The sequence below is a fragment of the Squalius cephalus genome (genome assembly GCF_949319135.1).
Source record: "Squalius cephalus genome assembly, chromosome: 14".
Taxonomy (NCBI): domain Eukaryota; kingdom Metazoa; phylum Chordata; class Actinopteri; order Cypriniformes; family Leuciscidae; genus Squalius; species Squalius cephalus.
Genome location: NC_137135.1, coordinates 10,644,450 through 10,669,113, shown reverse-complemented (window position 1 = coordinate 10,669,113; position 24,664 = coordinate 10,644,450). Strand labels below are relative to the sequence as shown.

The window sequence follows — 24,664 nt, the reverse complement described above, 5'->3', positions numbered from 1 at the left end:
TATAGCTCATTATGAGCTGGCAGGGATTAAGCTTGTACCTCCATTGTTACCAGAGAAGGAACCAAAGGTCTGTCACAGAGGGAGGTGCCTCACTCCTTTGAGCGTATGTCTGCACACCTATCCAGAGTTTCCACTCTTTTAAAGATCTATAATAGCTTTTTCTTTCCTCTGTAGTTGGTAGCTAGTGTAGTGGAAGAATCCTCTCTCATTAGACATAGTCTTTATCCGCTTGCTTGCGGGCTTTTGTGAGTTCGGCCATTGAATGCCAGGCCTCGCCTCCATAGTCATGCAACCTGTAAGAAATGAAACAAGTAGAGTGAGGTCAGAGAGAATAGATTCACCAATTAGTTTAAAAGTGTTTGAGGAGAGGACACGGCGTCTGTAGTTTGTAGTCCCTTTGAAGTCTTCGCAATCTTTTGTTGTGTTTATTCCACTCTTCCATTGGAGTGCGCTGCTTTTTGGTATTGTTTTGATCGTTGTATGTTTTGCCTTTAGAAATGTCGTAATGATGCTTTCGCTTTGATCGTGAAGTAGAACTTGAGGACTTTTTGTAACGTTTGTAACGCATTGCTGTTCCTGTAAAGTACAGTACTTCTATAGTTCACTTGTATTATTTGTGTTTCTCTTTAACAGGTGGTGAAATGTAATTATCATAATAGCCAACCCCTAGTCGTGACAACTCTCATTGTCTGCTGTCATACAGTCTTTTAAACAAGGGGTGGGAAATGGACCGATGTAGTTCATGTATTATAATATTAGTTGTAATATTGGCCTGGTTTCACAGTCAGGGCTTACATTAAGCCAGGATTAGGCCTTAGTTCATTAGGACATTTATAGCTTTTATAAACATGCCTTAGAAAAAAAACATTAGCCTATTGGTGTGCATCTTGAGTAAAAAAACAGTGGCACTGATCTGATTCAATTTAAAATATGTCAGAGCATGTTGCTTTCATTTAAAACAGCTCAATAATGCATTTTAGTCTGGGACTAGGCTTAAAGGGATAGTTCACTTTGAAATTAAATTTTGGTATGTTTTAGCTTACCTCAAGGGCATCCAAGATGTAGACACGAAAGACACGAAACGAGCGGTTTGTGTGAGAAAACGAACAGTATTTATATCGTTTTTTAACTCTTGTACACAGCCACGTCCAAGTGATCTGAGGGCGCGCGCGCATCCTGGTGTGTGACGTGTACGCAGACTGGTGCATAGATATATATATACACTAGAATAGATGTCGCTTTGCCTACGGCATTCGTTCCAATGAATTCGTTCCGGCGACATCTAGTGTATATATATCTATGCACCAGTCTGCGTACACGTCACACAGCAGGAAGCGCGCGCTCCCTCAGATCACTTGGACGTGGCTGTGTACAAGAGTTAAAAACGATATAAATACTGTTCGTTTTCTCACACAAACCGCTCGTTTCGTGTCTTAGGCCATCAATATGTATTTACGATGGGGAATTGTTTAATTTGGACGATGGGGAATTGTTTTAATTTGGACTCTGTGCATGCTCTTTGAGACAGTGACCACAGACCTGCATTATATGACTGACAGACAAGAACGGTTTGACCTAAAAATATCAACATTGAAACTACTGCGGAAAAAAAGACACCTACATCTTGGATGCCCTTGAGGTAAGCTAAAACATACCAAAATTTAATTTGAAAGTGAACTATCCCTTTAAGCGTTGTCTTTGAAACCGGGGGTTTGTCTTTTTTGTGTTTGATGTGGAAGTATATGCATTGTCATTATTGTACGTATAGTGAGACCAAAGATCCATATTCAGCTAAAGCTGCATAATAAAGTTTTAAGGTTTGCTAAGCAGCAAAACCCTGAGCTCTTGGCTTTAATATTCAAATGCCATTCAGTTGTTTCAGTCTCATTGCCAATGTTGATGTTGAAAATCTGTTTAAAAGTCATATTTAAATATTTAAATCAATCAAACCCGTCACTGACATTAGCAACCTGAGACGGACGCCTGCAGTAAGTTTGATGAATTACTGCAATTAAGTTTGGATCAAAAGCAGTTTTTCACACTCTTTTTTGTTTCGAGTCCATAAACAACACACTGACAGTTTACTCAAAGGATTCCTTAAATGTGTTAACAAAAAGAGACTTGTGCAGTTAAATTTACCGTTGGTGGAATGAAGCCAGTGCCGCCAACATTTCCCTTTTTTTAAGGTGTGCTTTGATGTGGTCTGAAACCCCTCACTGTATTATGTTCAATTTAAGTGTGATCGCGCTGGAACTCACAGTACAAGTCTGTTCGAGAAAGAGAGAGAGAGGAGGGGTTGAAAAAAGACTGGACATGTGTTGTTGATAGGGAGAAACTCCACAGATTTGGCACCATATCTTTATCTATCAACTCCTCTCGACAGCCTCAAAGATGACGAGGTGTTGCTGCAGCCTATCGCTGAAAGTATGTGTTGACTGACAGCATCAAGCAAAAATATTTCTGCCATTTTTACATGCATGAAACAACATTTTCAAGTTTGCACCGTGGCTTCAATTTATGTATTGGAGGAAGAAATAGTGTTCACACAATTGATCTTGCTTTCCAAGAGCCTGCAAACACAAGCATTAGATTAAATGAAATAAGGGGATGGAGTGGCTTTCTAAATGCAATTCCAAAACTTTATTTTACCTCAGGCATGTATAGCATAATATTAATATTACCGGTTTCCTGGAAACAGATGTAACAAACTTTTACTTTTAGATTTCCTTGCTTTATCAGTGAAATGCAGTTTGTTTCCAAGCAACTTTTAGTTTCCTGTTTGTTTGATTTTAATTTAGCCGGTGAGTAACTGACACCCCACGTCTTGCTCCTTTAAGGGCCTTTTTTATTTCAAAATAATTTGGGCGGAACAGAGGCCAGTTCAAAGTGCAGGGGAGGAGGTGTCTGTTTCAAAGAGAGTGCCGCGTGATCAATATGTGAGATATGTTAATTCGGTAAAGCTCCGTCCTGTCCTTGATGTTTGCTAGAGTTACAGGCAGGCAGCTGGAACGCCGAGGGTGGACAGTAGAAGCGGGGTCCTGTGCCAACCCCCTGGAAACATACCACGAATCCTCTTCAGCATCTTCCATACAAACTTGTTTTTGTCTTGACAGCTCAGCATGGAGAGAAGCCATTAAGCGGCTTTCAACCTGGCAGTGCGGAGAATGGAAGCCAGCTTGCTCCTGTCAATTCAAAGGGATGTTTTATGGATGTGTTTTAGAGCCATTCTAAAGTTTCTTAAGGACTTTTAGTTCCCCCGCTAAATTAGTGTACAAACACCAGAGCTTTGGACTCGAGATGGGACGTCTTTATCTCTCCCAGCATGCCACAGTGGAGGCTTTCTTGTTGCTAAAAGCTTGTTCTGTAAGGAGTAACACAATGGATGCTTCTTTGAATGGGCTGTGGTGTGGGTGTAAGCTTGTCCTTCTACAGCTCATACCGTGACCATCCCACATAGTTCAGCAGTCCATCCATACCGATGGAAAGCTGGAAATTATTCGGATTTCATTTTCCGTGGCATATAAATGAAGTGTGAACATGATATAAAGCAGACGCTGAATACCGGCATGAGGAGAATGTGCTGTCCAACTGGTGTGGCGTGCTGAGGCTGGCAAAGAGCGAATCAGTTACTACAGATGCACAGAAGCTAAAATTATATTAGAAATGTCTGTAATAATATTATTAAAGTTCATTTAGAAGAGGAACATTGCAGATATCCTGTAAACCACAATGCAGTGCACTTGACTTGATCTTCCATATCAATAGTGATGATTGAACATATACAGTAGATGAATAGATTGATGATTGGTGATGAGTGTGAAGTCTCCAGATGCTGTTATATAAAATTTTAACCACATTTTACAATAGCTATATGTGACCAATAAATTCAAACAATAGATTATTAGCGATATGGGCAAAAAAAAATACTATCACAATTTTTAGATTAATATTGCAATTTAGATTTTAATCACGATTTTGAAATAATATTTCCTTACCTACACGCACTCGTCTGTATAATTTTTTGGAAGCCGGCTTTATTGATGACATTTGCGGGCACCATATCTTTGCATAAATAACACGTTGTATATATAATACAGTTATTTCTTTGTGCCTTTTTTTTTACTTGCCCCTCTCTTTTGCCGCAACGGTAGTTTGACTGGTCTTGCAAATTACCTGGGTCGATGATACATTATCTCTCCTGTATCAAAAATATTCCCAAACCACAAATGTTTTTTGGGTTATTTTCTCATCCTGCCCTGAATTCACTGTTCCTTCTGTGCATTCTTGCATGTCTGTTTATGTAAATTTATGTAAATAGTTTATATTTGCAAACCTATTTACCTGCATGTTTCCAGGTGAAACAGGATTATTTGATCTGATTATCTGAATTGACACCCAAAAGTTTAAGTTCTAAAAATGTGCACAGTTTCGAGCAAGGGCGCAAGCACGTTTTCAAGCTCTGTTTGTTCTCCCACCCCACAGCACAGGCTGTAAAGCAGGTTTCTCTTTGTCCTATCACAGGTGGCCGCAATTACCTCTGAGCCCACAAATCGTATCCCATCAAACTTCTGTTGTTACAAGCCACTCTAGAGCTCTGCACACATTTAGAGTTTCAACAAAATGTCCATGTTGACACACATGCACGCACAGAAATGGAGGTTTCAGTTTGCTCTACATTGTGATGTAATCACATGTATGGGGTTGTATTTGTGGGCCAGGGCCCTTTAATGTGGAAAGTGTGGAAGATTTGTTGGTTCAAACCTTAGTTCCCAAACATTCTCTCATTTGCTCAAATGTTTTAGCTTGACAGATCTGATGTCTCATTTTGTGCAGAGAGAGCAAATAAACCACAATTGAACTGTTTGTGTTTCTTTTATAGTGTTCAGTTCCAGGGTTTGCGCAAATGTATTACTTTAAATGCAAAGCATGATGAATAATGGCAAAACAGTTCTACAGTTTTCTTGTTGTTTTAAATGGGTAAAAAGTACTTGAGTAATTGTACTTCAGTAATATACTTAAGTATTATTTTGGTGAAATTTGTCCTTGAATACATTTGAAATGTACAGTGAGACTTGCACTCCTTGCAATTTCATTCAGTATAACAAATACATTTCAAACGCATTTCAAATGTAGATTTCTTTGGATTTAAGTGAAAGTTATGATTTAATTAGCTTGCTAGTTCAGTGTGTGTGTGTGTGTGTGTGTGTGTGTGTGTGTGTGTGTGTGTGTGTGTGTGTGTGTGTGTGTGTGTGTGTGTGTGTGTGTGTGTGTGTGTGTGTGTGTGTGTGTGTGTGTGTGTTTGAAATGTAAACTTTCCTCAAAAAAACAAACACACACAATCTTACCTGAACTAGCAAGCTAATTAAATCATAACTTTCACTAAAATCCAAAGAAATCCATTTCAAGACAAAAGGTTCAATTTGTTGTATATTATAGAGATTTACAATGTCTGGACAAATAAAATGTATCCACCAATTACCTACAAATTTACTTGAGTAAAACTAAATGTGGAAACCCCTTTTCGAGATTTTTTTTTAGGGTATAATTGAGTGTAATTTTGACACCTGTTTTTATAGCACACTAGAAGTTTTTATGAATTCAGTCAGTGAAGAGATTGTTTTGTTATTTATATTTCTGTAATATATTTAATTCCACAAATTGCCAATGTACGACAACGCCCAGGTCTTACTTGACATTTTCCTTTTGTAATGTGAATTCAGCTGGTATTCATGAAAGACCTTAGGGTAGACACAGTCTCGTCAAGGCTCTTCGCTTTTCCCTCTGCTCTGCTCCGGTAATCCTTAAAAGAGAAACGGAAACCCTTAATGCGGGGTCAGTCCTCAGCTCCGGGAACGAAGGCCTCTCTAAATCTGCCTGGTGCTCCACAGCTGAAGAACGGATTCAGGCCTGGGATTGTTAGGGATTGTGCCAAAGCAGGAATGACTGTAGATGATCAGGCTGACTCAGAAGTTGACGTTATGGAACAGGTCAACATTGAAGCCGCTGGAACAAGTCTTTGTACCTTCTGGAAACTCTCCAGATGCTGTTATATAATTTTTTAACCACATTTTGCAATAGCTATATGTGACCAATAAATTCAAATATTAGTTTGAGAGAGTTGGGTTACTTTTAGTTAAATATCTAGTTAGCTTTTTGTCTATTGGAATAATGAATCATTTAAAATAAAACGTGTAATAAGAAAGTAAATGGGTTCAATAGTGATTTGGTGTTCATAGATGCCTCGACCATAATACAGCGGCTTTAACATCAAGCTGTTTGTGATGTTCAAATGAAAAAGTGAGGCCCCATCCACACTACTGCGTTTTAGTTTAGAAACGGAGAATTAAAACGAATACGATCTCCGTCCACACCAGCGTTTTAGCTGCGTATTAGAATTGATCTCCGTCCACATTAAAACGACTGAAAACGCGGATCACGTGACCATTCACCAACACTGGGCATGCGCGTGCCGGTGTAAACTAGAGACTTTCAAACATAGACTGTAAAAAAATGCTTTCAAACATCAAAATGTCATTTATTAATATGTATTTGTGTCAAAATGACATATAAACATCTTGTCCTATTATATTTTGCCTGGAAACGCTTCCAACAACTTGCGTCTCACATTAAAAATAGGTCTATTTCTAGCATGCACGCTTTTACCGCACGAGCCGCGCCTTACTGTCAGAAACTGTTCCAGCGGGTGGAGTTTACTGGTACTGAATATTACCTGTGTACTCCATGACTGGTGACACCCAATCATAGAGCCGAGCGTGAGCCTCTGTGTCATCGTTTCTAAAGTCCTCCGTTTTGACCCGTCTTCACTAAAACGCCCTCCGGAGATTCAAAACGCAAAACGGGGTCGGCAGCGTTTCTAAACATATCCGCTTTAGGTCTTCGTTTTTGCCGTTTTAGTCTGGACGGGAGGTGCAAACGTAGCAAAAGGTCTCCGTTTCTAAACGAAAACGCAGTAGTGTGGTTGGGGCCTGAATCTTAAGCTAATGTAGGCAGAATTCAGTAGGTTCACTGATATAAAAACAGCTTGATATAAAAGCCAGGTCACAGTTTTTCGTATTGTGAAACATCCACAAGCGAAGTCAAATACGTAGTGGCCAAAAGATACATTGGTGAGATTGAACATAAATATGCTTGGCAGGCAGTTAATCTGTCAACTTCTTAGTGTTATTCATTCTCGGGTTAGTCTGTAGTCAGTAATGTAGTAACGTCTCTGCTGTGACCACGGCCCATAAATTTTCACAGTTTAGTGCTGGCTGTTAATATAGAGCTGTGTAGCAGTAGAGTTGGTAATGGTTTCCATAAGCCAGTGCTGGAATTCAGTAAATCAAAGCCAAGGTAAAGGCTAACAGCTAGCACCCATACTGTCTCTCCTGTCAAGATTTCAGTCTTGAGGGTTGTCTCCAAACCCTCTCCGGTTTCATAGCTGACTTCACCAAAGATGTAGAGGATGACAGCATAATTAGCATGTTGTGTTCAGAAACACTGTTTTGCTTTGAGCGAAGGTGGCTGCTTTGCTTCCAGAAAAACGTGGTGACTGTTCAACTTCATTGATGCAACTATTCTGATTTTTTGACAGGACTGGAGGTCATAAACTGAACATGCAAGCGCAATAAATCTTGCACACCATGGGTTTTTGCTACCCCTGAAAGACGTGGTACAGCCAAGTTGGATGTTTCATGCTTAGCGAGGGACTAGCAGGTCTTGCCAAAGTCCACAGAAACTCTTGCCAGAGAGCAAAAGAGGGTACCTGGTCTGCAACCTCACCAATGAACATTACATCTAGAAGGCCACAAACCTGGTGAAGATCCAGTGGAGCAGAGCCTTACGCTCAGATTTCCTGCAGAAAAAGCCAGTTTTCTACTGCCGTCTCCACTGCAGACATGAAAGCAAACATACTGAAGGGTTATGCAAACATCTCAGTCATATTGAGCTTGTTCAAAATTATGAACACGCCTAGATGGTCAACGTGTGAAATGTGGCACGCTACGGTGTCACTTCGCCTTAATGAAAGGGAAACAGGAGTTTGTTTGGTTTAGAAACCTGACAACCCTCATACTTCCAAGTTTTGTTGACTTTCCATGAATCAAACTCGTTTTTTTCCTTTATAGGCATTGGGAAGTCTTGAAGTATGTGTGCATGGTTTATGAGCTCACAGAGCGCTAAATATGTTATGGAAGTTCTGAAGCAGTTTTTTTAACACGCAAACTACATTTATGAATTATATTAAAATGACAAACCTAAGGGTAATCCTGAAAGCGCTGTTAAGGTGCCAATGAAAATGTATGTGCAATGGTTGCAATGAGCGTGAGCCCGACATGAACAAAAGAGCTATGTGTAGAGTGACCGTACTTGAGGGTAAGAGCTATAGTAATTAAGCTGTTTGCCCAGCAATGAGCTGTTTCCCTTTGCCCAGACTGGAACCTCTCCTTCAGCAGTGTTACACCCCCACCACCCCGACAGCTTCAAAGAGCTGACAGGCCTGAAAATACCAGTCATGTGGTGAACGGATGAGCTGGGGCTGTAACTAGAGCAGAAGGGCCACAGATTTCCAGCCATAGTTTTCACTGTTCACCGCACGTGACTTTACATGTTTGCCTTGAATTTTTAACATATCTTCTCAGGTGAGAAGATTCAGTAGAACTTAAAGGGACAGTTTACCCTAAAATGAAAATTAAGTCTTCATTTACTCACCGTGGTGTTGTTCTCGTCCATATAATGGCATTGCATAGCAACCAGCTTCAAGATTATTTTTTTTAAAGATGCACAATTATCACAAAATTATCCCATGCGACACATGCTGTATATTCCAAGTGTTCTGGGGCTATATGATAGGGTTTGATGAAAACAAATTGTCTTATGTAACAAAATTAAAAAAAAAATCCTTTTGTGGTCCATAAAAGAAAGAAGGGCCTACTGCATTAGAACAATATGAAGAATGAAGTAAATTCATTTTAGGGTGACCTATCCCTTTAAGATTTTAGTAAATTGCTTTGAAAACAAGCAAAGCTTTGGCTTTCCTCAATCTTCAAAGTGCATGTTCATCAAATTTATCTTCAGCTTTTGTAATCAAAAAATATTATTAGTAGTAGTATTTATTTATTTTTTAATGTCCATAAATTTGCACATTTGTAACTTTTGTGTGAATGCTGACAATATCTGAGTCACCTTTAGGCCCAAAACATACTTTACACATCTACATATACTGTATGTGTACATGAGTTGTGCATGTTGCTGTGCTCTGAAATGTCAGCAGTTTGAAAAGAATCTTGTCGGCTTGTTTATAGCTAGTTAACTTGAAGGAGAACACATCCAGATTAATGACAGAAACATCTGAAGGAAACTATATCACCCCCTTGAGTACTGATGTTTCTTACCACCCCAGGTTTCACAGCGTTTCACAAGAGCGTACATTAAGCATGTTCAGCAAGACTGCATGCCTGGAGTGCGATGGCCATGGCTACTTTTGCGTAGTTACGTAAACTAAGTTTCTGACCTTATTCTGACACTCAAAAGCCTTGAAATGCAATGTCGATATTTTAAGACTAAGCTACAGTATCATTTTTGCTCTCCAGTCAGTATAGAGACAGTTATATTTTGGTTTAGGCGGTTGAAGGAATGCAGCGATTTGGCTGAAGAATTATAGTAATCTGATTGATACTTCAATGAATATGAGAATAAACTCTGAGATTGCCACACATATTTGTGTTCAGAGGAGCATACTATTTTGATATGTAAATACTCAATTCTCCCTCTATTTTTCTCTTGCTCTAGATGACTCCAGTGCTGGGAGGGAAGGTGCAAGACCAGCTGGTGAAACCGAGTACTCCACTGACCTGACAGGAAAACTGGGTAAGGTGCTACAGTCCTCTGATCCCCTTTGATCTCCTTCATTCCTGGTATTTATAATTGCTGCCCAGAAAGTAACTGAAAATATGCACTACAGCTGCCAAGATGTTTCATAAGCTGCTTTTCATGAATTGCAACTTTTTGTTTTACATTGTATTGCAAATTTAAAGAAGAACATGAAAAACTAGAACTTTGAAACATTTAGGTAAATGGGCTTAGCTCTTCTATTTCCAGCAGTCTTTGTCAAGTCAAGTCAAGTCAAGTCAAGTTATCTTCATTTATATAGCGCTTTTAACAATGTAGATTGTTCCAAAGCAGCTTTACATTGATAATAGGAAATTAAAGTAAAGTGTTTTGGCTTTATAGCAGCTCTAGAATAAAGTTATTGTCCAGCTAAAGTTAGGTTGATTGATTCACTTCCGTCGCAACGATCATTAGTTATTACTTAGGGGCCGACACCGTTTAACAGAAAACTCTTAAGTTCTTTCTGCGCAAACTTCAAAAAAGCGAACCAGTGAGAACGCCGATGGCTGATCCCATGTTTCAAACTTTAGTTAGTGTGTAATGTTGTTGTTAGAGTATAAATAATATCTGTAAAATTATAAAGCTCAAAGTTCAATGCCAAGCGAGATATTTTATTTAACAGAAGTCGCCTGCAGTGAATGGCCAGTTTGGACTACATACTTACATACCCTCTACTTCCTTCTTTAAAGGTATAGTGGAGGATTTTCTTTTTCCGGGTGGATCATCAAGACTATTGGTCCTCCTAATTGTCAATCATTCTGGTGATATGTTTACGTAAGGCCGTCGTATGTGCTCGTCCCTAGGTGCGCATGCGCACTTTCGTCGCAAGAGAAAAAAAGTCTACGAGGTGTATGAGAAGAGAAAAGCTGCAGAAGATAGAAACAAGACCAGAGTGTTTTTGGGACAATCATTCACACGATGGCGTGCGCTCAAAACACAGGTTGGGCTTCCTACTAATGCCTCAGTCGCGATTCGAAGTTTCTACTCGACAGGTAAAGTTTGGCATGCTATTTGGAGAAATCCATTTCAAATCACTGCTAGTAAAATTTATCTACGTCTATATTGTAACTTTCCAGGGAAGATTAGTTTATTTATTTTGTACTTTGCATCGTTAGTAGTTATTTTTAAATGTACCAGTAGTCTTATTTGCGGGGAAACTTTTTGTACATAAATATGGGTGAGATGAGATCCAGCCGAGCGATCGTCTTATCATTGCAGCCCCTCCTCCCTCATGGCATAGTGGAAAAAGTGCAAATCTTCTTTTGGAAAGTAAGCATGAGCGATGCCGACAGCAAATTGTAAACAGAGCGTCCACGAGGAGAACTGGGCTAGTTTAATAGGCGTTCCCTCTCGGGAGCAGGTAGAGTGTTGCGCATGTGCAAGTGGAGAGGGCGGTTCTTTTCTAAAATTCGGAAACATCCTCCACAATACCTTTAATGACGTCACTAGAACAGTTTTTTGACTAACCTCCGCCCACAGGAATACACAAAAAAGGGGGCGTGGTCTTGTTGCGCTCCCACGGAGAAGAGGAAGAGTTGCGTTTGTAGAGTGTGTTTGTCGCCATGTCGTCGAGACGCTGTTATTTTCATCCCGGAGTCCAATCACCTTTGTTTGGCCTTCCCAGGGACGCTGTACTTAGAGATCAATGGTTACAATTTATGCGCATGCGCATGCATCTCCACATTATGGTAAGAGGCGTGACCTTTCCGGGCAACGTGCGCTAAGCTGCTGTCGAATCACAACACAGGAACCACTGGCACAATCAGAACTCGTTAAGTATTTCTGGGGACTTCATAGAACAAGGAAGTCATCAGCCCGTTCTTAGGACAGTGAAAACAGCGGTATACAGATAAGTAAATTGTGTGAAAAATACTGTTTTTTTACACGCGAAACATGAACACATGTTATATTGCACACTGTAATCACAATCAAAGCTTCAAAAACACACGAAAAACGGGACCTTTAAGAAGAGGGTCTATGACCTCTGGAAGCATCTCTTTCAGTAGCTTAGTTGGTATAGGGTATAACATACATGTTGTCGATTTCGATGAATTAACGAGTTTAAGGAATTCTTCCTCTTCTATAGCAATGAATGAATCAAATTTTTCCTTAGGGAGACTGCAATGCACTGCCTGATGCGATACTGTAGTAGACGGTTGCATAGTTATAATTTTCTCCCTGATATGATCAATATTGTAAGTGAAGAAGTTCATAAAGTCATTACTGCTGGGCTGCTTGGAAACTTCTGGGCTTGAAGCTTTATTTTTCGTAAATAAATAAATACCTAGGGTTTTGTTTATTTTCTTCTAATAGGGTTGAAAAATAAGCAGATCTAGCAGCTTTTAAGAGCGGTGTTTTGTCCCGCGACTACAGCGTCTCACCGTCACCCAATTGCCCTGCTGCACGGGCTCTACTTCAGCCGGAACCGAACAATGTAAAGAGTTCACTAAGCTAGTCGCATCCAAAGCAGTATCTGAAGCCCTTGCACTCTTACAATTAACCTCTGTTAAAGCTTGGATGCGTGTCTCTAGTTCTGAAATCTTCCCGTCAGCTTTACTATCTCCCTGCATTTATCACATGTAAATCCTGTGCTGACAGAGAAGGCTATGCTAAACATGTTGCATGAGGTGCAAGTAACAATAAGAGGAGAAGATGACATGACTTACCGTGTTTGTTGACTGATCTTACTCACCTAAGTTGTTTGATGGACTCGTAAAAGGCGCGAGCGCGCGCAAGAAAAATAAATAAATAAATAAAGAGCGCACAGATGGCACGCTAACAGGCTAGCGAATTACTAGCGTGTTGTGCTAGCAATAACGATTTAGATTGAAGCTAGCAATGTCAGGTTAATGTGTGATGTTGAGTAAGTTATATTTAGCAGTATAAACAACAAGGAATGATGGTAAATAATGATTCTAAACGAAGATATACGAAGCTTTCAGACGCACACCAACGCAAACAGCTGCAGCAGGAGCAACGAGGCAGACCTTTGAAAATGTCACTGGCGTTTTCTTGTTTTCTAGTAGCGGTGACATTTGTTTTGTAGTTTAGTGGCGGTGACATTTTCTTGTAGCATTGCAGCACTGCCGTTTTCTTGTAGTACAGTAGCGGTGAGATTTTCTAGTAGCATAGCAGCTGACATTTTCTTGTAGCATTTCAATGCTGCCATTTTGTTGTAGTATAATTACTATGCCGCTTTCTTAAAGTAGCATCGATGTTTTCTTGTAGTATAGTAGCAGTGACATTTTCTTATAACATTGCAGCATAGCCATTTTCTTGTTGTATAGCAGTGGTGATATTTCTAGTACACTGTAGCAGCACTGCTGTTACTATAGAGTAAATATACTGTAGTACTCAAATGCATGAGAATAAATAAAACAGTCTCATAGTCTTACACAATATGACAGCATGCTGTGTGCTGGAAGAGCATCAGTGATCCAGGTTTGATGTGTGGCCTTATGGAAAAATGTGACCAACTGAATGGAAACTGAGCCTGTCACAGAGTGTTTGGACAGCATGTACAGTCTGTCACCCCTGTATTTCCCCTTCAAACCCCCGTCTCCAGGCCGGCACACATGTGGCTGAATCTTCCCAGATACTGACAGGCTGCCCTGTGGTCTGAGATTGGACAGTCCGCACACTATTTCCCATGGCCCACTCAAGCCAAGCCAAGTCAAGTCACCTTTATTTGTATAAAACATTTTACGATAACACTTTACAATATAGTTAACATTTATTTAACTACCTTAGTTAACATGAACTAAGAATGAACAATACTTATTTAGCATTTATTAATCTTAGGTAATATTAATTTCAACATTTACTAATACATTATTAAAATCAAATGTTGTTAACATTAGTTAATACACACTGAACTAGCATGAACAAACAATGAGCAGTTGTATTTGTATTAACTAACATTAACAAAGATTAATAAATACTGTAACAAATGCATTGCTCATTGTTAGTTCATGTTAGTAAGTACATTAACTAATGTTAACTAATGAACCTTATTGTAAAGTGTTACCCTTTTTACAATACAGATTGTTTCAAAAGCAGCTTTACAGTGCTAACAAGAAAATAATGCAACAAATTTTATTTCGGCTGTACAGCAGATCTAGAAGAAAATAGTGTCATAGTCCAGTGATGGTTCATTTCTGTTGTAAAGAAGTTGAGAAAACAGTGATGCCATTGTTCAGCTCAGTTAAGTTCTCATACATCGGTGTCAATGCAGGCAGATCAATAATATTGTTGAATATTAAGTGTCCCCAACTAGCAGTGGCAGTGGAACTAACAACAGTGGCAAGGAACACAAACTCCATCAGGTGATAAAATGGAGTAAAAACCTTGGGAGAAAGCAGGCTCAGTCGGAAGGCCAGTTCTCCTCTGGCCAACGAATGAACAGTGTATGATTATGATTCAGGCTGCATTATAGGTCACAAGTCAGACACTCCTACCTCTGGAGCCCAGTGTTTGCTTTGGTAATTGCGTTTGACGAGCCAAAGAGCAGGCTATTTATGTGAAGTGTGAGGGGGGGAAGCATTCCATTCCCCTCTGACGACCGGCATCTGATTTGATATTGGAGCAGCGCTAAACTCGGCAGTGTTCAAAGAGGGCCTGACCTGCTTGTTTTTGTACTGCGGAGCGTAGCAGTTTTGATGGCTGCTAGCGGGAGATGCTTAGTTCACTATTGTATTTGCTTTTGTGGTGTTTGTTCAGAGTCTACTGTGAACAGTAACAGTCAGCAGGGAACTATAGAGTGAAACTACAGAGGAGCTGCTGTTTGCTTTGTCTGATTGCATTCATGGTGTGGTGCATTGCTCAGCAAATTTGCCCACATAAGAACTTCATGTCCGCTCTTTTCTGCTTTTTTTTCTTTGTAATGTTAGCGGTGTTGTGTAAATTCTAATGATAAATCAGTATTTCACCTTTCTCCCTTTATTTATTTAAGCTCTTAAGTGTGGAAAGCAGTATTCATAAATTATTATTTTTTTATTTAGGTATCAGATTTCCAAAATCAAAATTGGAAAAATGTCATAAGAATGGGTAATATTTTTACCCCCCAAAAATCGAAAGAACATAAAGATGGATATTAAAGGAATAATTCACTTCAAAATTTAAATTGTCATCATTTACTCACATGTATGAATTGGAATGAACATACTGAAAAAAATACCATTGTAAATAGTTTATAGTCTTATATAAAAAATAAAAGATTTTTTTATAAATTCTTAAAATCTTAATCATTTCTTATTTTTTCATTTTTGAAGTTAAAAATGACATGCTTTTGACTTTGTCATCATTTACTCACATGTATGAATTGTAATGAACATACTGAAAAAATACCATTGTAAATAGTTTATAGTCTTATATAAAAAATAAAAGATTTTTTTATAAATTCTTAAAATCTTAATCATTTCTTATTTTTTCATTTTTGAAGTTAAAAATGACATGCTTTTGACAAGCTTTGAGAAATTCATAACTAAACTTCTTACTAAAGTTGGCTATAAACCTGACAAAACTGTTTCATTCAGGTTTCAAGTACAGTAGGTCTAGTCCAAAAACGAAAGGTGCTGTCTATCCTCATCTTTAATTTTTTTTCTGTAGTGCGGCCCCGCTTCACGCAGCCGGCCAAAATGAGAAAGCGCGTGATTGCGCGTCCGGTTGGGAGCTCAGTAAGGCTGAAGTGCACCGCGAGCGGGAACCCCAGACCCGACATCATCTGGCTGAAGGACAGCAGGCCTCTGACGCCCGGAGAGGTGGGCGAGGGCCGCAAGAAGAAGTGGACCCTCAGCCTGAAGAACCTCACGCCTGAACACAGCGGCAAATACACCTGTCACGTGTCCAACCGCGCTGGGGAGATCAACGCCACCTATAAAGTGGAAGTCATCCGTGAGTCATTCACCTCGTCTCTGTGATGTTCTCCTGGAATTTGATGGAGCTTTTGATGACTCACTTACATAGTGTAGACTGAAAGAATGAACATGCAGCAACAGTTTAACATTACTTCTCTCGTATCTGGATGCTGTTCAGGGGGGTTTAACAGCTGTCTTGGCAAGAGTTTGGTGTTGGGAAGATTTGATCTAATCATTGCTAGTAAACAAGAGTAGCATTCTTTATTAGCAGCACCAGCCAAACTGTCTCAATAAATGAATGGCTTTATCATTAGTAATGCATGATATTTAAGCATTTTTTTATTATTATTATTATTAAAAAATTATTATTAAATCATTATTATTAAAATTTGAATTCTATATTATATTCTATCTATTATGGCCTCACAAATACTAAAATAGATGCATCTTTAAATATATTCCTAAGTGGAATCTGAGTGAGTTTAAAATTGTGGTTAAAAGTGGTTAGTTTGGTTTGGTAAAGACTGAAAAGAAAGATTTTATCCAGTTCAATTGCTATTTGCTCCAGATTAATTTATGGCTATGTCTGCTGACTTTACAACCACATCCTAACAGTGGGAAGTTTATCAATCTTGCTCTCGGTAGAGTCATATGTGACATTTTTTTCCTTACTCGAAATAGCATAAAAATATTTTTAGAACAGAAAATAGGAAGACCAATCTGAACCCCACAATTGTGTTAAATACTAATTCGAAAATAAAATCTTCCTTATTTCATTATAGAGCGCACAAATTCCAAGCCCATCTTGACGGGTACTCATCCAGTAAATACTACAGTAGACTATGGTGGCACCACGTCCTTCCAATGCAAAGTACGCAGTGACGTGAAGCCGGTCATCCAATGGTTGAAGAGGGTCGAACCAGGCGGTGAGAGCAAGTACAACTCCACTATTGAGGTCGGAGACCATCGCTTCGTTGTGTTGCCCACGGGTGAAGTGTGGTCACGGCCAGACGGATCCTATTTGAACAAGCTTCTTATCACTCGAGCCAAAGAGGAGGACGCTGGCATGTACATCTGCCTGGGGGCCAATACCATGGGCTACAGCTTCCGCAGTGCCTTCCTTACTGTGCTGCCTGGTCAGTTTCCTTCTCTCAGACACATCTCTCACTTCTGCAGTATTTCAATTGTTCACGGTAGTCCACTTATAATATTAGTCAAGCTAATTATTCATGCTATTTTTAACTACTAAACTACAGTTTTACAGTTGCAAAACCAGCATGAAAAAAAACATTCTGTAATTTTTTTTTTTTTTTTTTTTTGTCTCTTACACTCGCCAAGGCATCATTTATTTGATCATAAAGTAAAAACAGTAATATTGTAAAATATTACTATTTTAAATAACTGTTTTCTGTTTTAATGTAGTTATTCCTGTGATCATTACTCCGGTCTTCAGTGTCACATGATCCTTCAGAAATCATTCTAATATGCTGATTTGCTGCTTATGGAACATTTTTTATTATTGAAAACAGTTGTGCAGCTTCATATTTTGGAGAAAACAGTGATACGTTTTTTAGGATTCTTTGATTAATAGTGAACATCTAATTTAGAACAACATTTATTTTAATTAGATTAGATTAGATTAGATTAGAAATCTTTTGGTCTTTACTATAACTTTTGAACTTTTAATCCTTGCTATATATATATATATAGTTTTCATTATTAATATTAGTAGATATTAATGCATATTGTTGAATATTATTATTAATAATAATAATATTTAAAATATTATTAAAAATATACTTTATTCTGATTCATCATTAATTTTTATTAAAAATGTTAATGTTTGGTTTGATTCATTGTGATAAGTTACATAATCCTGTGCAATTACTTAGTTTAACCCTCTGATGATCTTCGCATGTCGTTCAAAAATGACAAATTTTTTATGATTATTATTATTTCAATGAAATGAATGTATTATATTTTAGTTCGATAATGTTTTTTATTTAATATTTTGTATTTTTAGGGGATTTTATGGTACTAAATTATATTTACACTGTATATCAAAGACGACACTTGGCAGATTATTGCTGATGTGAAAAAGTGAACTTAAAAAAAGTTAGTTTATTGTTATAAAAAATGCACAAAAAGAATATTTTCAATTTTATATGAAATATATATGCGGCCAATTTTGACCGCGAAGAGCACAAGTGTGACTATTTTTTTAAGGACCATTTAACCTTTACGAATCATGTCCATGATTTTGTGTGTGTGTGTGTGTGTGTGTTCACATTGCAAGTGCCAAAACCTTTACCAAGTTTCGTACCATTCCGATGTAAAAAATTCTAACAAAAAATAATACTAAAAAATACTTTTTTTCTTACTTAGGGTTAAATGTTTTACTTGATTTACATTCCTAATATACATTAGTAAATGATGTGTGTTATGATTGGTTAACCTTCGCATACTCTTTAGGCCATGGCAAAGTGCTAAATATTGATTCAGTGTTGATCACTCTTGCTCATGATGTCATACAGTACCGTGGCAATTTCTGAATTGTTTTAAGTATGTTTCTAGCCTAAATGTCTCTTCTGATACTCGTCCTCATGTAAAGTCATTCAACCATGTCATCATGATCATGTGACACTGGCCCTGTGATCGGATTGATGAAAGTGCTTCTTAGGTGTAAACAGGGCCACTGATACTTGTGAATGTGGTCTATATTTGAATTCTACTGTCAGTTTTGTTGTTGTTTACGTCTCTGTCTTCATCCAGACCCAAAGCCACCATTCTCTCCAATCCCGTCGGTTCTGCCTCCCAGTCTTCCCTGGCCCGTCATCATCGGCATCCCTGCAGGAGTGGTGTTTATTCTGGGTACCGTCCTGCTCTGGTTCTGCCAGTCCAGAAAGCACTGTTCCTCAGGAGCCATAATCTCAGCCCAGTCCTTACCCAACGGCCCCCGGCCGGCCCCGAGAGACCGGGCGCTCGCAGCCGCTGATAAAGACTGCATCGGCTCCGTCACCTACGAGGAGTATTTGGCTCAGCAACAGCAACAACAGCTTCTGCTGGCCCAAGCTGCTCCCAAAGTCTATCCAAAGATCTACTCAGACGTTCACACACACACCCACTCGCACGTGGACGGCAAAATTCACCAGCACCAACACATCCACTACCAATGTTAGCATGTACTGAGGCCTTCATGCTTGGTTTTTCTTCACATATTTCTTCAGTCTCCAACAGGACCCAACATACAGCAGCGTGTTCAGCCACTGCCTCAAACAAACATTTCTGCTCAAATTCGAAAGAATAGAAAGACAATTGAGCCATGTTGTTGCAGTCTAACCAGTCCCTTTATGAACAGTGGGCAAGGCTAACGAAAAAAATGATGATATTTGAGTCTGTTTTGAAATGGAGAAACGTTTCACAAAAACACTGCTGGCAGAGCAAACTCTTTTGCAGATTTGTATGGGAACAAACACACTCAAATGTATTGTGTCTTCAATACGTATCTGCTTTCAAACTGTGAAACGCTACAATATTTTAGTACGATTTTTTCATACGTCCATTGACTAATCTTGTGGATGGGGCCAAAAGGATTGTTTTTTTTTTTTTTTCTGGATTAGCACCAAATCTCAGTGAAACGTTCGTATGCATGCATAAGAAGATTGTTTGCAGATCCAGTTACAGTGTATTTAGTTACATCCGATTGAATGCATGAGAGCGTACAGTATGTTGTTGTTTTTGCAGGTATGGTCTACCTTGTTTCGACTTTAAGAAATAGTGTAGGTTCATCTAGTTTTGTATCTTTAATGGAAAAAGAGAATATTAATGAGCTATGGTTATACCGTATCACTAAAGATACAAAGAGATTTTGCCAATGTACGTTCTGGCAAGGGGGTTCCTTGTGTTTTTCATTAACTTTATACTTTTCTTTTCAGGGCCTGCTCTGAATAACCTGAGGTACCGCAATCCCATAGTTGCTCTATGGCCTTGTTTTTCGTGTGTGTGTGTGGGAGGGAAGTTGTATTATCATAAGCTTGACCACTATAATGAATACTGTGTAAAATGCCTTTGACTGCTCATGTAATGTCTGCCCTTTTAATATTTACAGAAGTGAGTCAGGGTTTTAAAAACAAACCATAGACTAAAGCTCAGACGTATTGTGCATTGACCGTGCATGTGTTTACCGTGATGTTCATGGTAATGGGAAAATGCTGAAAGGACTACGGGAATACAGGAATGCACTTAACCCAGACATCTGACAGAAAAAACGTTGAAATCCATTGCCCCTGTTATTTTAACAAAGTCAGCCAAAAGAGGAAAGTGATTCTAAAATAGTTAATTTATTTGTTAGCAATGACTTGATGCTTTGAATTGGGCGTAATCTAGATGTTTTAAACCAAAAACGAGTAAACATAGCATTGTGTTCCCTTAGCTGCAGTGTAGCATATATCAAGTGTTGAATATTTATATGCGCTGTTGAAAAAAAGAACACAACGGTCGTAAATAGTTATCTCTGTATGGACAATCTTGTACATTCTGGCCTGTTTTTAAGTTAAAAAAAATATGTTTGTCACATTGAAACATTAAAAATAATTTTATCATTATCATAAAATGATAAAGCTCTTGTTCACCAGGTATGAAAATGTGTTGAGTGTGTCATTTTCTGTCAATGAAAGCCTTTAACAATCTTTTATTTGGAATTCCATACAATTTGTCTAATTGTATACCCACTGTTTGAAGTGGCAAAATATTATTATAACCTTATAAATAACTATTTTCCAATTTTCTTATGAACTATATTAATTTATATTACAATTAGTACAAAATGTATAAGATTATTTTTTAAACTGCTTATACAAGATGATATTTCTTCAGACTGTATTTATAATTCAAAGTGTAATATGAAAGTCATGTGAAATAAATCATATAAATACTGTAGCAGATACTCTTTAATCGTGTAAACTACTTACACTACCATTCAAAACTTTGGGTCAGTAATATTTTTACATGTTTTTTAATAGAAATGTCACCAAATTTATTTAATCAAAAATACAATAAGAACAGCAATATTGTCAAATATTTTAATTCAAAGTAACTTTTCTATTATATTTTAAAATGTAGTTTATTCCTGTGATCAAAGCTTAATTTTCAGCATCATTACTCCATAAAAGATTTATTCAAAACAGTCTTCAGTCACACGATCCTTCAGAAATCATTCTAATATGCTGAATTTCTGATTATCAATGTTGAAATTAGTTAATATAGGTTAATATTTTTGTGGAAACCGTGATATGTTTCTCCCCAGATTCTCTGATGAATAGAAAGTTTAAAAAACAGATTTGATTTAAAATTGAGATATTCTGTAACTTAAATTAGGGGCCAAGCATCAAAGGTCCATAGACTCCTATTGTGAGTAGTTCTTCTTCTTCTTCCTCTTCCTCTTCCACCATGGAAGTCTATGGAAGCCAATAGAACCGCTTGCAGGAAAGTCTGAACTGTTACGATGACAGTTTTGGAGTCTCTAACTCAATCCCTCTAGCACCACCAACTGTACAAATTTGCACTCATGTTTATGCAAATAACTTTTGAACCGTTGGGCTAGAAACAAACCTTTCCTTTGATTCCTTGGCTCAAAACGATTCGATTGCACTCTATGACATTTTTTCCATAGAGTTCCATATATCTATAGATATACATTTTTTCCGCCATTAGAATTTTACAAAAAATAACTTTTTCTAACTCCTAGACCATTGCTCTGATTTTTTACCATAATTGACCCTTTTTACATTTTCAGGTTTCTCAGAAGCGGAAGTCATCATAGTTGTGTAAAATTCTATGGCGGTGAATGAGAGAATACATGAAATAGGGGGAGACCGAAGAGTGTTGTAACACTGTCAGTTTGACAAGTCAGATGTCATCAATATCCTACACTCGCATCACCTTTTTGAGCTCACAGGAGAAGTGGCATGTGACTGTGAGCAACAATGTAGATTGTATGACCAAAAAAACTAATTTTCAGGAAAGAAAGGAAAAAAAATTATTAAGAACATTTTTGCCTAGCAATCATTAGATACAGTTCTTTGACTTGCATAATCTAAAGTAGCTATTTCTCTAGTTTAATTTGATGCGTTGCATTCATGTTAACTTCAAACATGCTAAAACAGTTAGCTAAGTTATGGCTGTTTGGGGTGGGGATAGTTCTAACAGTTCAATAAAAATGAACCCCTGGCTAACGCCAGACCTCGTCTCATTGAGATGTGGTCTGGGAACCACATGTTCATTTTCTCGTATTTGAGGCGTGGCTTACGAATGCCCAGAGCCGTTTATTGGGCGCTACGAATGTCTATCAAATGCACCCGTACGTAGCTCATAGCCAATCGTTTCAATTATACCAGATGACCTACTGTATGTAGAGCGACAGAAATTCGACGAGGAAGAAGACGAAATAAACTTGCATTCTAAACTACTTAGAACACTATCTAAGGCTGCATCGAAAGGTAACTTCGCGTCCGCTGCCATGTTGGATCCATAGATATAAACAAACTGCTTCGGTGTGTCGCATAGACGTCGTCATCGTCTTGCTGCTCCCTCCCCGTTCTGTGATTGGTTCCCTTTTTGAGGGGAAAATCTGGTCCATGGTGTCCAGACTGCCTAGCAGCGTGAATAAAATCGCGCTGTGCGCAAGGCAGCATGGGGAAACCCAGGCTACCCCTTATGATGATGATTCCAGTCATAAATCACATCCCCTGTTAAGACAAAATCAGTTTTTTGTTGCGCATTGAGTGATTTGTGTGGTAAATATGTTTCCATCATAGTTTATCTTCTTATCAGATACGCACATTATCAATTGAGCACGATTTTTTTTTTTTTTTTTTTTTGTGCACATTTTTTGAATTTATGCACATCTCATTGTTTCCATCCAGCGTTTTTTATGTGATATCCTAAAATGCACATAAAATAGGTAACATAGCTAGTGACTGAAATGTTATGTGCCAGGAATACAAACACACATGGCAATTGTTTTTGTGCTAAATAAAATGTGATTTTGTTACTTTAAATTGTTCACTTTAGTCAAAACTGATTATTCTTTGTTCTTCAATAGCATTCTTGCATAAATTTAGATTGTGTGGATCCTATTTCAAGCAGATTTCCTCTCACTGTTACGTCTGTCCCCAGCTAGTGTAGTGGAGGTAGGCTGTACCAACATAACTCTTTGTGTTTGACATTATCTCACATAATCTGTGATTGTGTTGTGCATGCCAAAGTGAGTTATATTTGTAGCAGACAAATGTGGCTACCATGTATCAAATTTTGAGAGATATAGCACAAACAACCAATGAGTTACCGTTGCTCAAACAAAAGGTGTTAATTTTAATACCCAGTCTCCTATTTTTTTGTGGTCCCATTTGCTCAACTTTCAAATGAGAGAGAGAGATTGATAACTGCAGTCAGAAGATAGAAAGATGTCAATTTTACTCGCCCTCCCACAGCCGCTGTATTAGAAACACACTCACTAACTAGTTAACTAGTTTTGGGGTTTTTTTGATGGTAAGGTAATATAATACAAAGTATAGTGTAATAAATGTACTTATTTTTAAAATGAAAATATAAAAAAACTTCACGATACTGTTTAAATGCATCTTCACAGTCCGTGAAAAGGGTCCTTGGTTCAGATAATCTTCAGACTATGCAGGCGAAAAGTTAATCAAGTTAATTAGTCAAATGGGGGGACATCACGCCTCCAGAACGCATTAGCATATTTAGACCAAACTTGTGCCTTGTCCAAATACCCACACTTGCCGTCTTTGCACTTGACGACTCGTCTACTTGCATGACGTATTTCCTCTATTTGACCCAAGTGTTCAAGTAAAGACTGCAAGTGTGTGTAGAACTTTTGATTACTCGATGGGATACACTTATAGTCTTGCAAAACATGCAAGTGTTTACAGAGATTTTATTTTCAATACTTTGCATTTTAAAAATAAATTTTACATGTCTATTTAGTAGTCGCTATGTATTTAATAGAAGACACAAATTTAAAATTGTGGTGCTTCTAATTAAGTGATAAAAACAGTTGCAAATGTTGTACAAAATAAGGCCTACATGAGGCCATACTCATCTTTGCACCAATAAAATGTGCAACACTTTGTTTTTACTGCCAAACTATATCCATCTAATTCATTTGAATTACAGTGAAATGTTTTCCTCGTCATCTCTTGATTTTGAGGCACATGAGTTCCCGAACATAATGCAATGCGGGTAATAATAGTCTTATTTGGTAGAATAAGCAATTAAATAATATTAGAGATTGTATTTGATTTTTCAGCCATTTGACTAAAATAATCAAAAAATGTCTTTAACTGCAACAATGAGTATTTAGTCTAATGCTCACAGTCATGCTTGCAGGACTCATCATGCCTTTTTTGTGCTTGGCCCGTTAATAGCTGCTTGGAGCTATATTTATAATTTACTGTCACGTTTGATCAATTTAGTGCATTCTTTCTGTATAATAGTCATTTCTTTTAGGGGGGGGGGGGGGGGTATTATGAATTCCTTTGCATTGTATGCACCATATATTGTTTTGTTTGTTTTTTCATAAAAAAATATATTATCAGCATATTTTGTATAGGCCTACATAAGTTCATGGAGTAATCAGGAAGCTACAGTACCAAACAGCTTTCAAAGCACTGCCGGTCCTCTCAACCACTTCATTCTGCTCTATTTCTTCGTGTAGCGACGAGTGAGCGTCTTCAGTTAGACACAGAAAGCGTGAGTGTCTATAAATCCAACACCTGGGAATACCTGGCTGCTCCTTTCAAAGAATGAACTCTCTGTTTGCTTTCCTCCTTTTTTCAAACAGTCATAATGGCCCGATAGACAACAAAGACGCCAATTGAAAGGGCGAAAATAAAAAAAACACC

The 24,664-nt window shown here is 38.1% G+C and overlaps 1 protein-coding gene across 1 annotated transcript in view; it reads left to right on the top strand.

Annotated features, from left to right (window-relative positions):
• Nucleotides 1-22,800, top strand: part of fgfrl1a (fibroblast growth factor receptor like 1a) — an 80,714-nt gene extending 57,914 nt beyond the window's left edge. The window contains exons 4-7 of the mRNA XM_079892463.1: nucleotides 9,790-9,867; nucleotides 15,496-15,780; nucleotides 16,526-16,879; nucleotides 18,516-22,800. Coding sequence (XP_079748589.1) covers nucleotides 9,790-9,867; nucleotides 15,496-15,780; nucleotides 16,526-16,879; nucleotides 18,516-18,922 — 1,124 coding nt within the window. The 3' untranslated portion in view covers nucleotides 18,923-22,800. The remainder of the gene's footprint in view (nucleotides 1-9,789; nucleotides 9,868-15,495; nucleotides 15,781-16,525; nucleotides 16,880-18,515) is intronic.
• The last annotated feature ends 1,864 nt before the right edge of the window (nucleotides 22,801-24,664 follow it).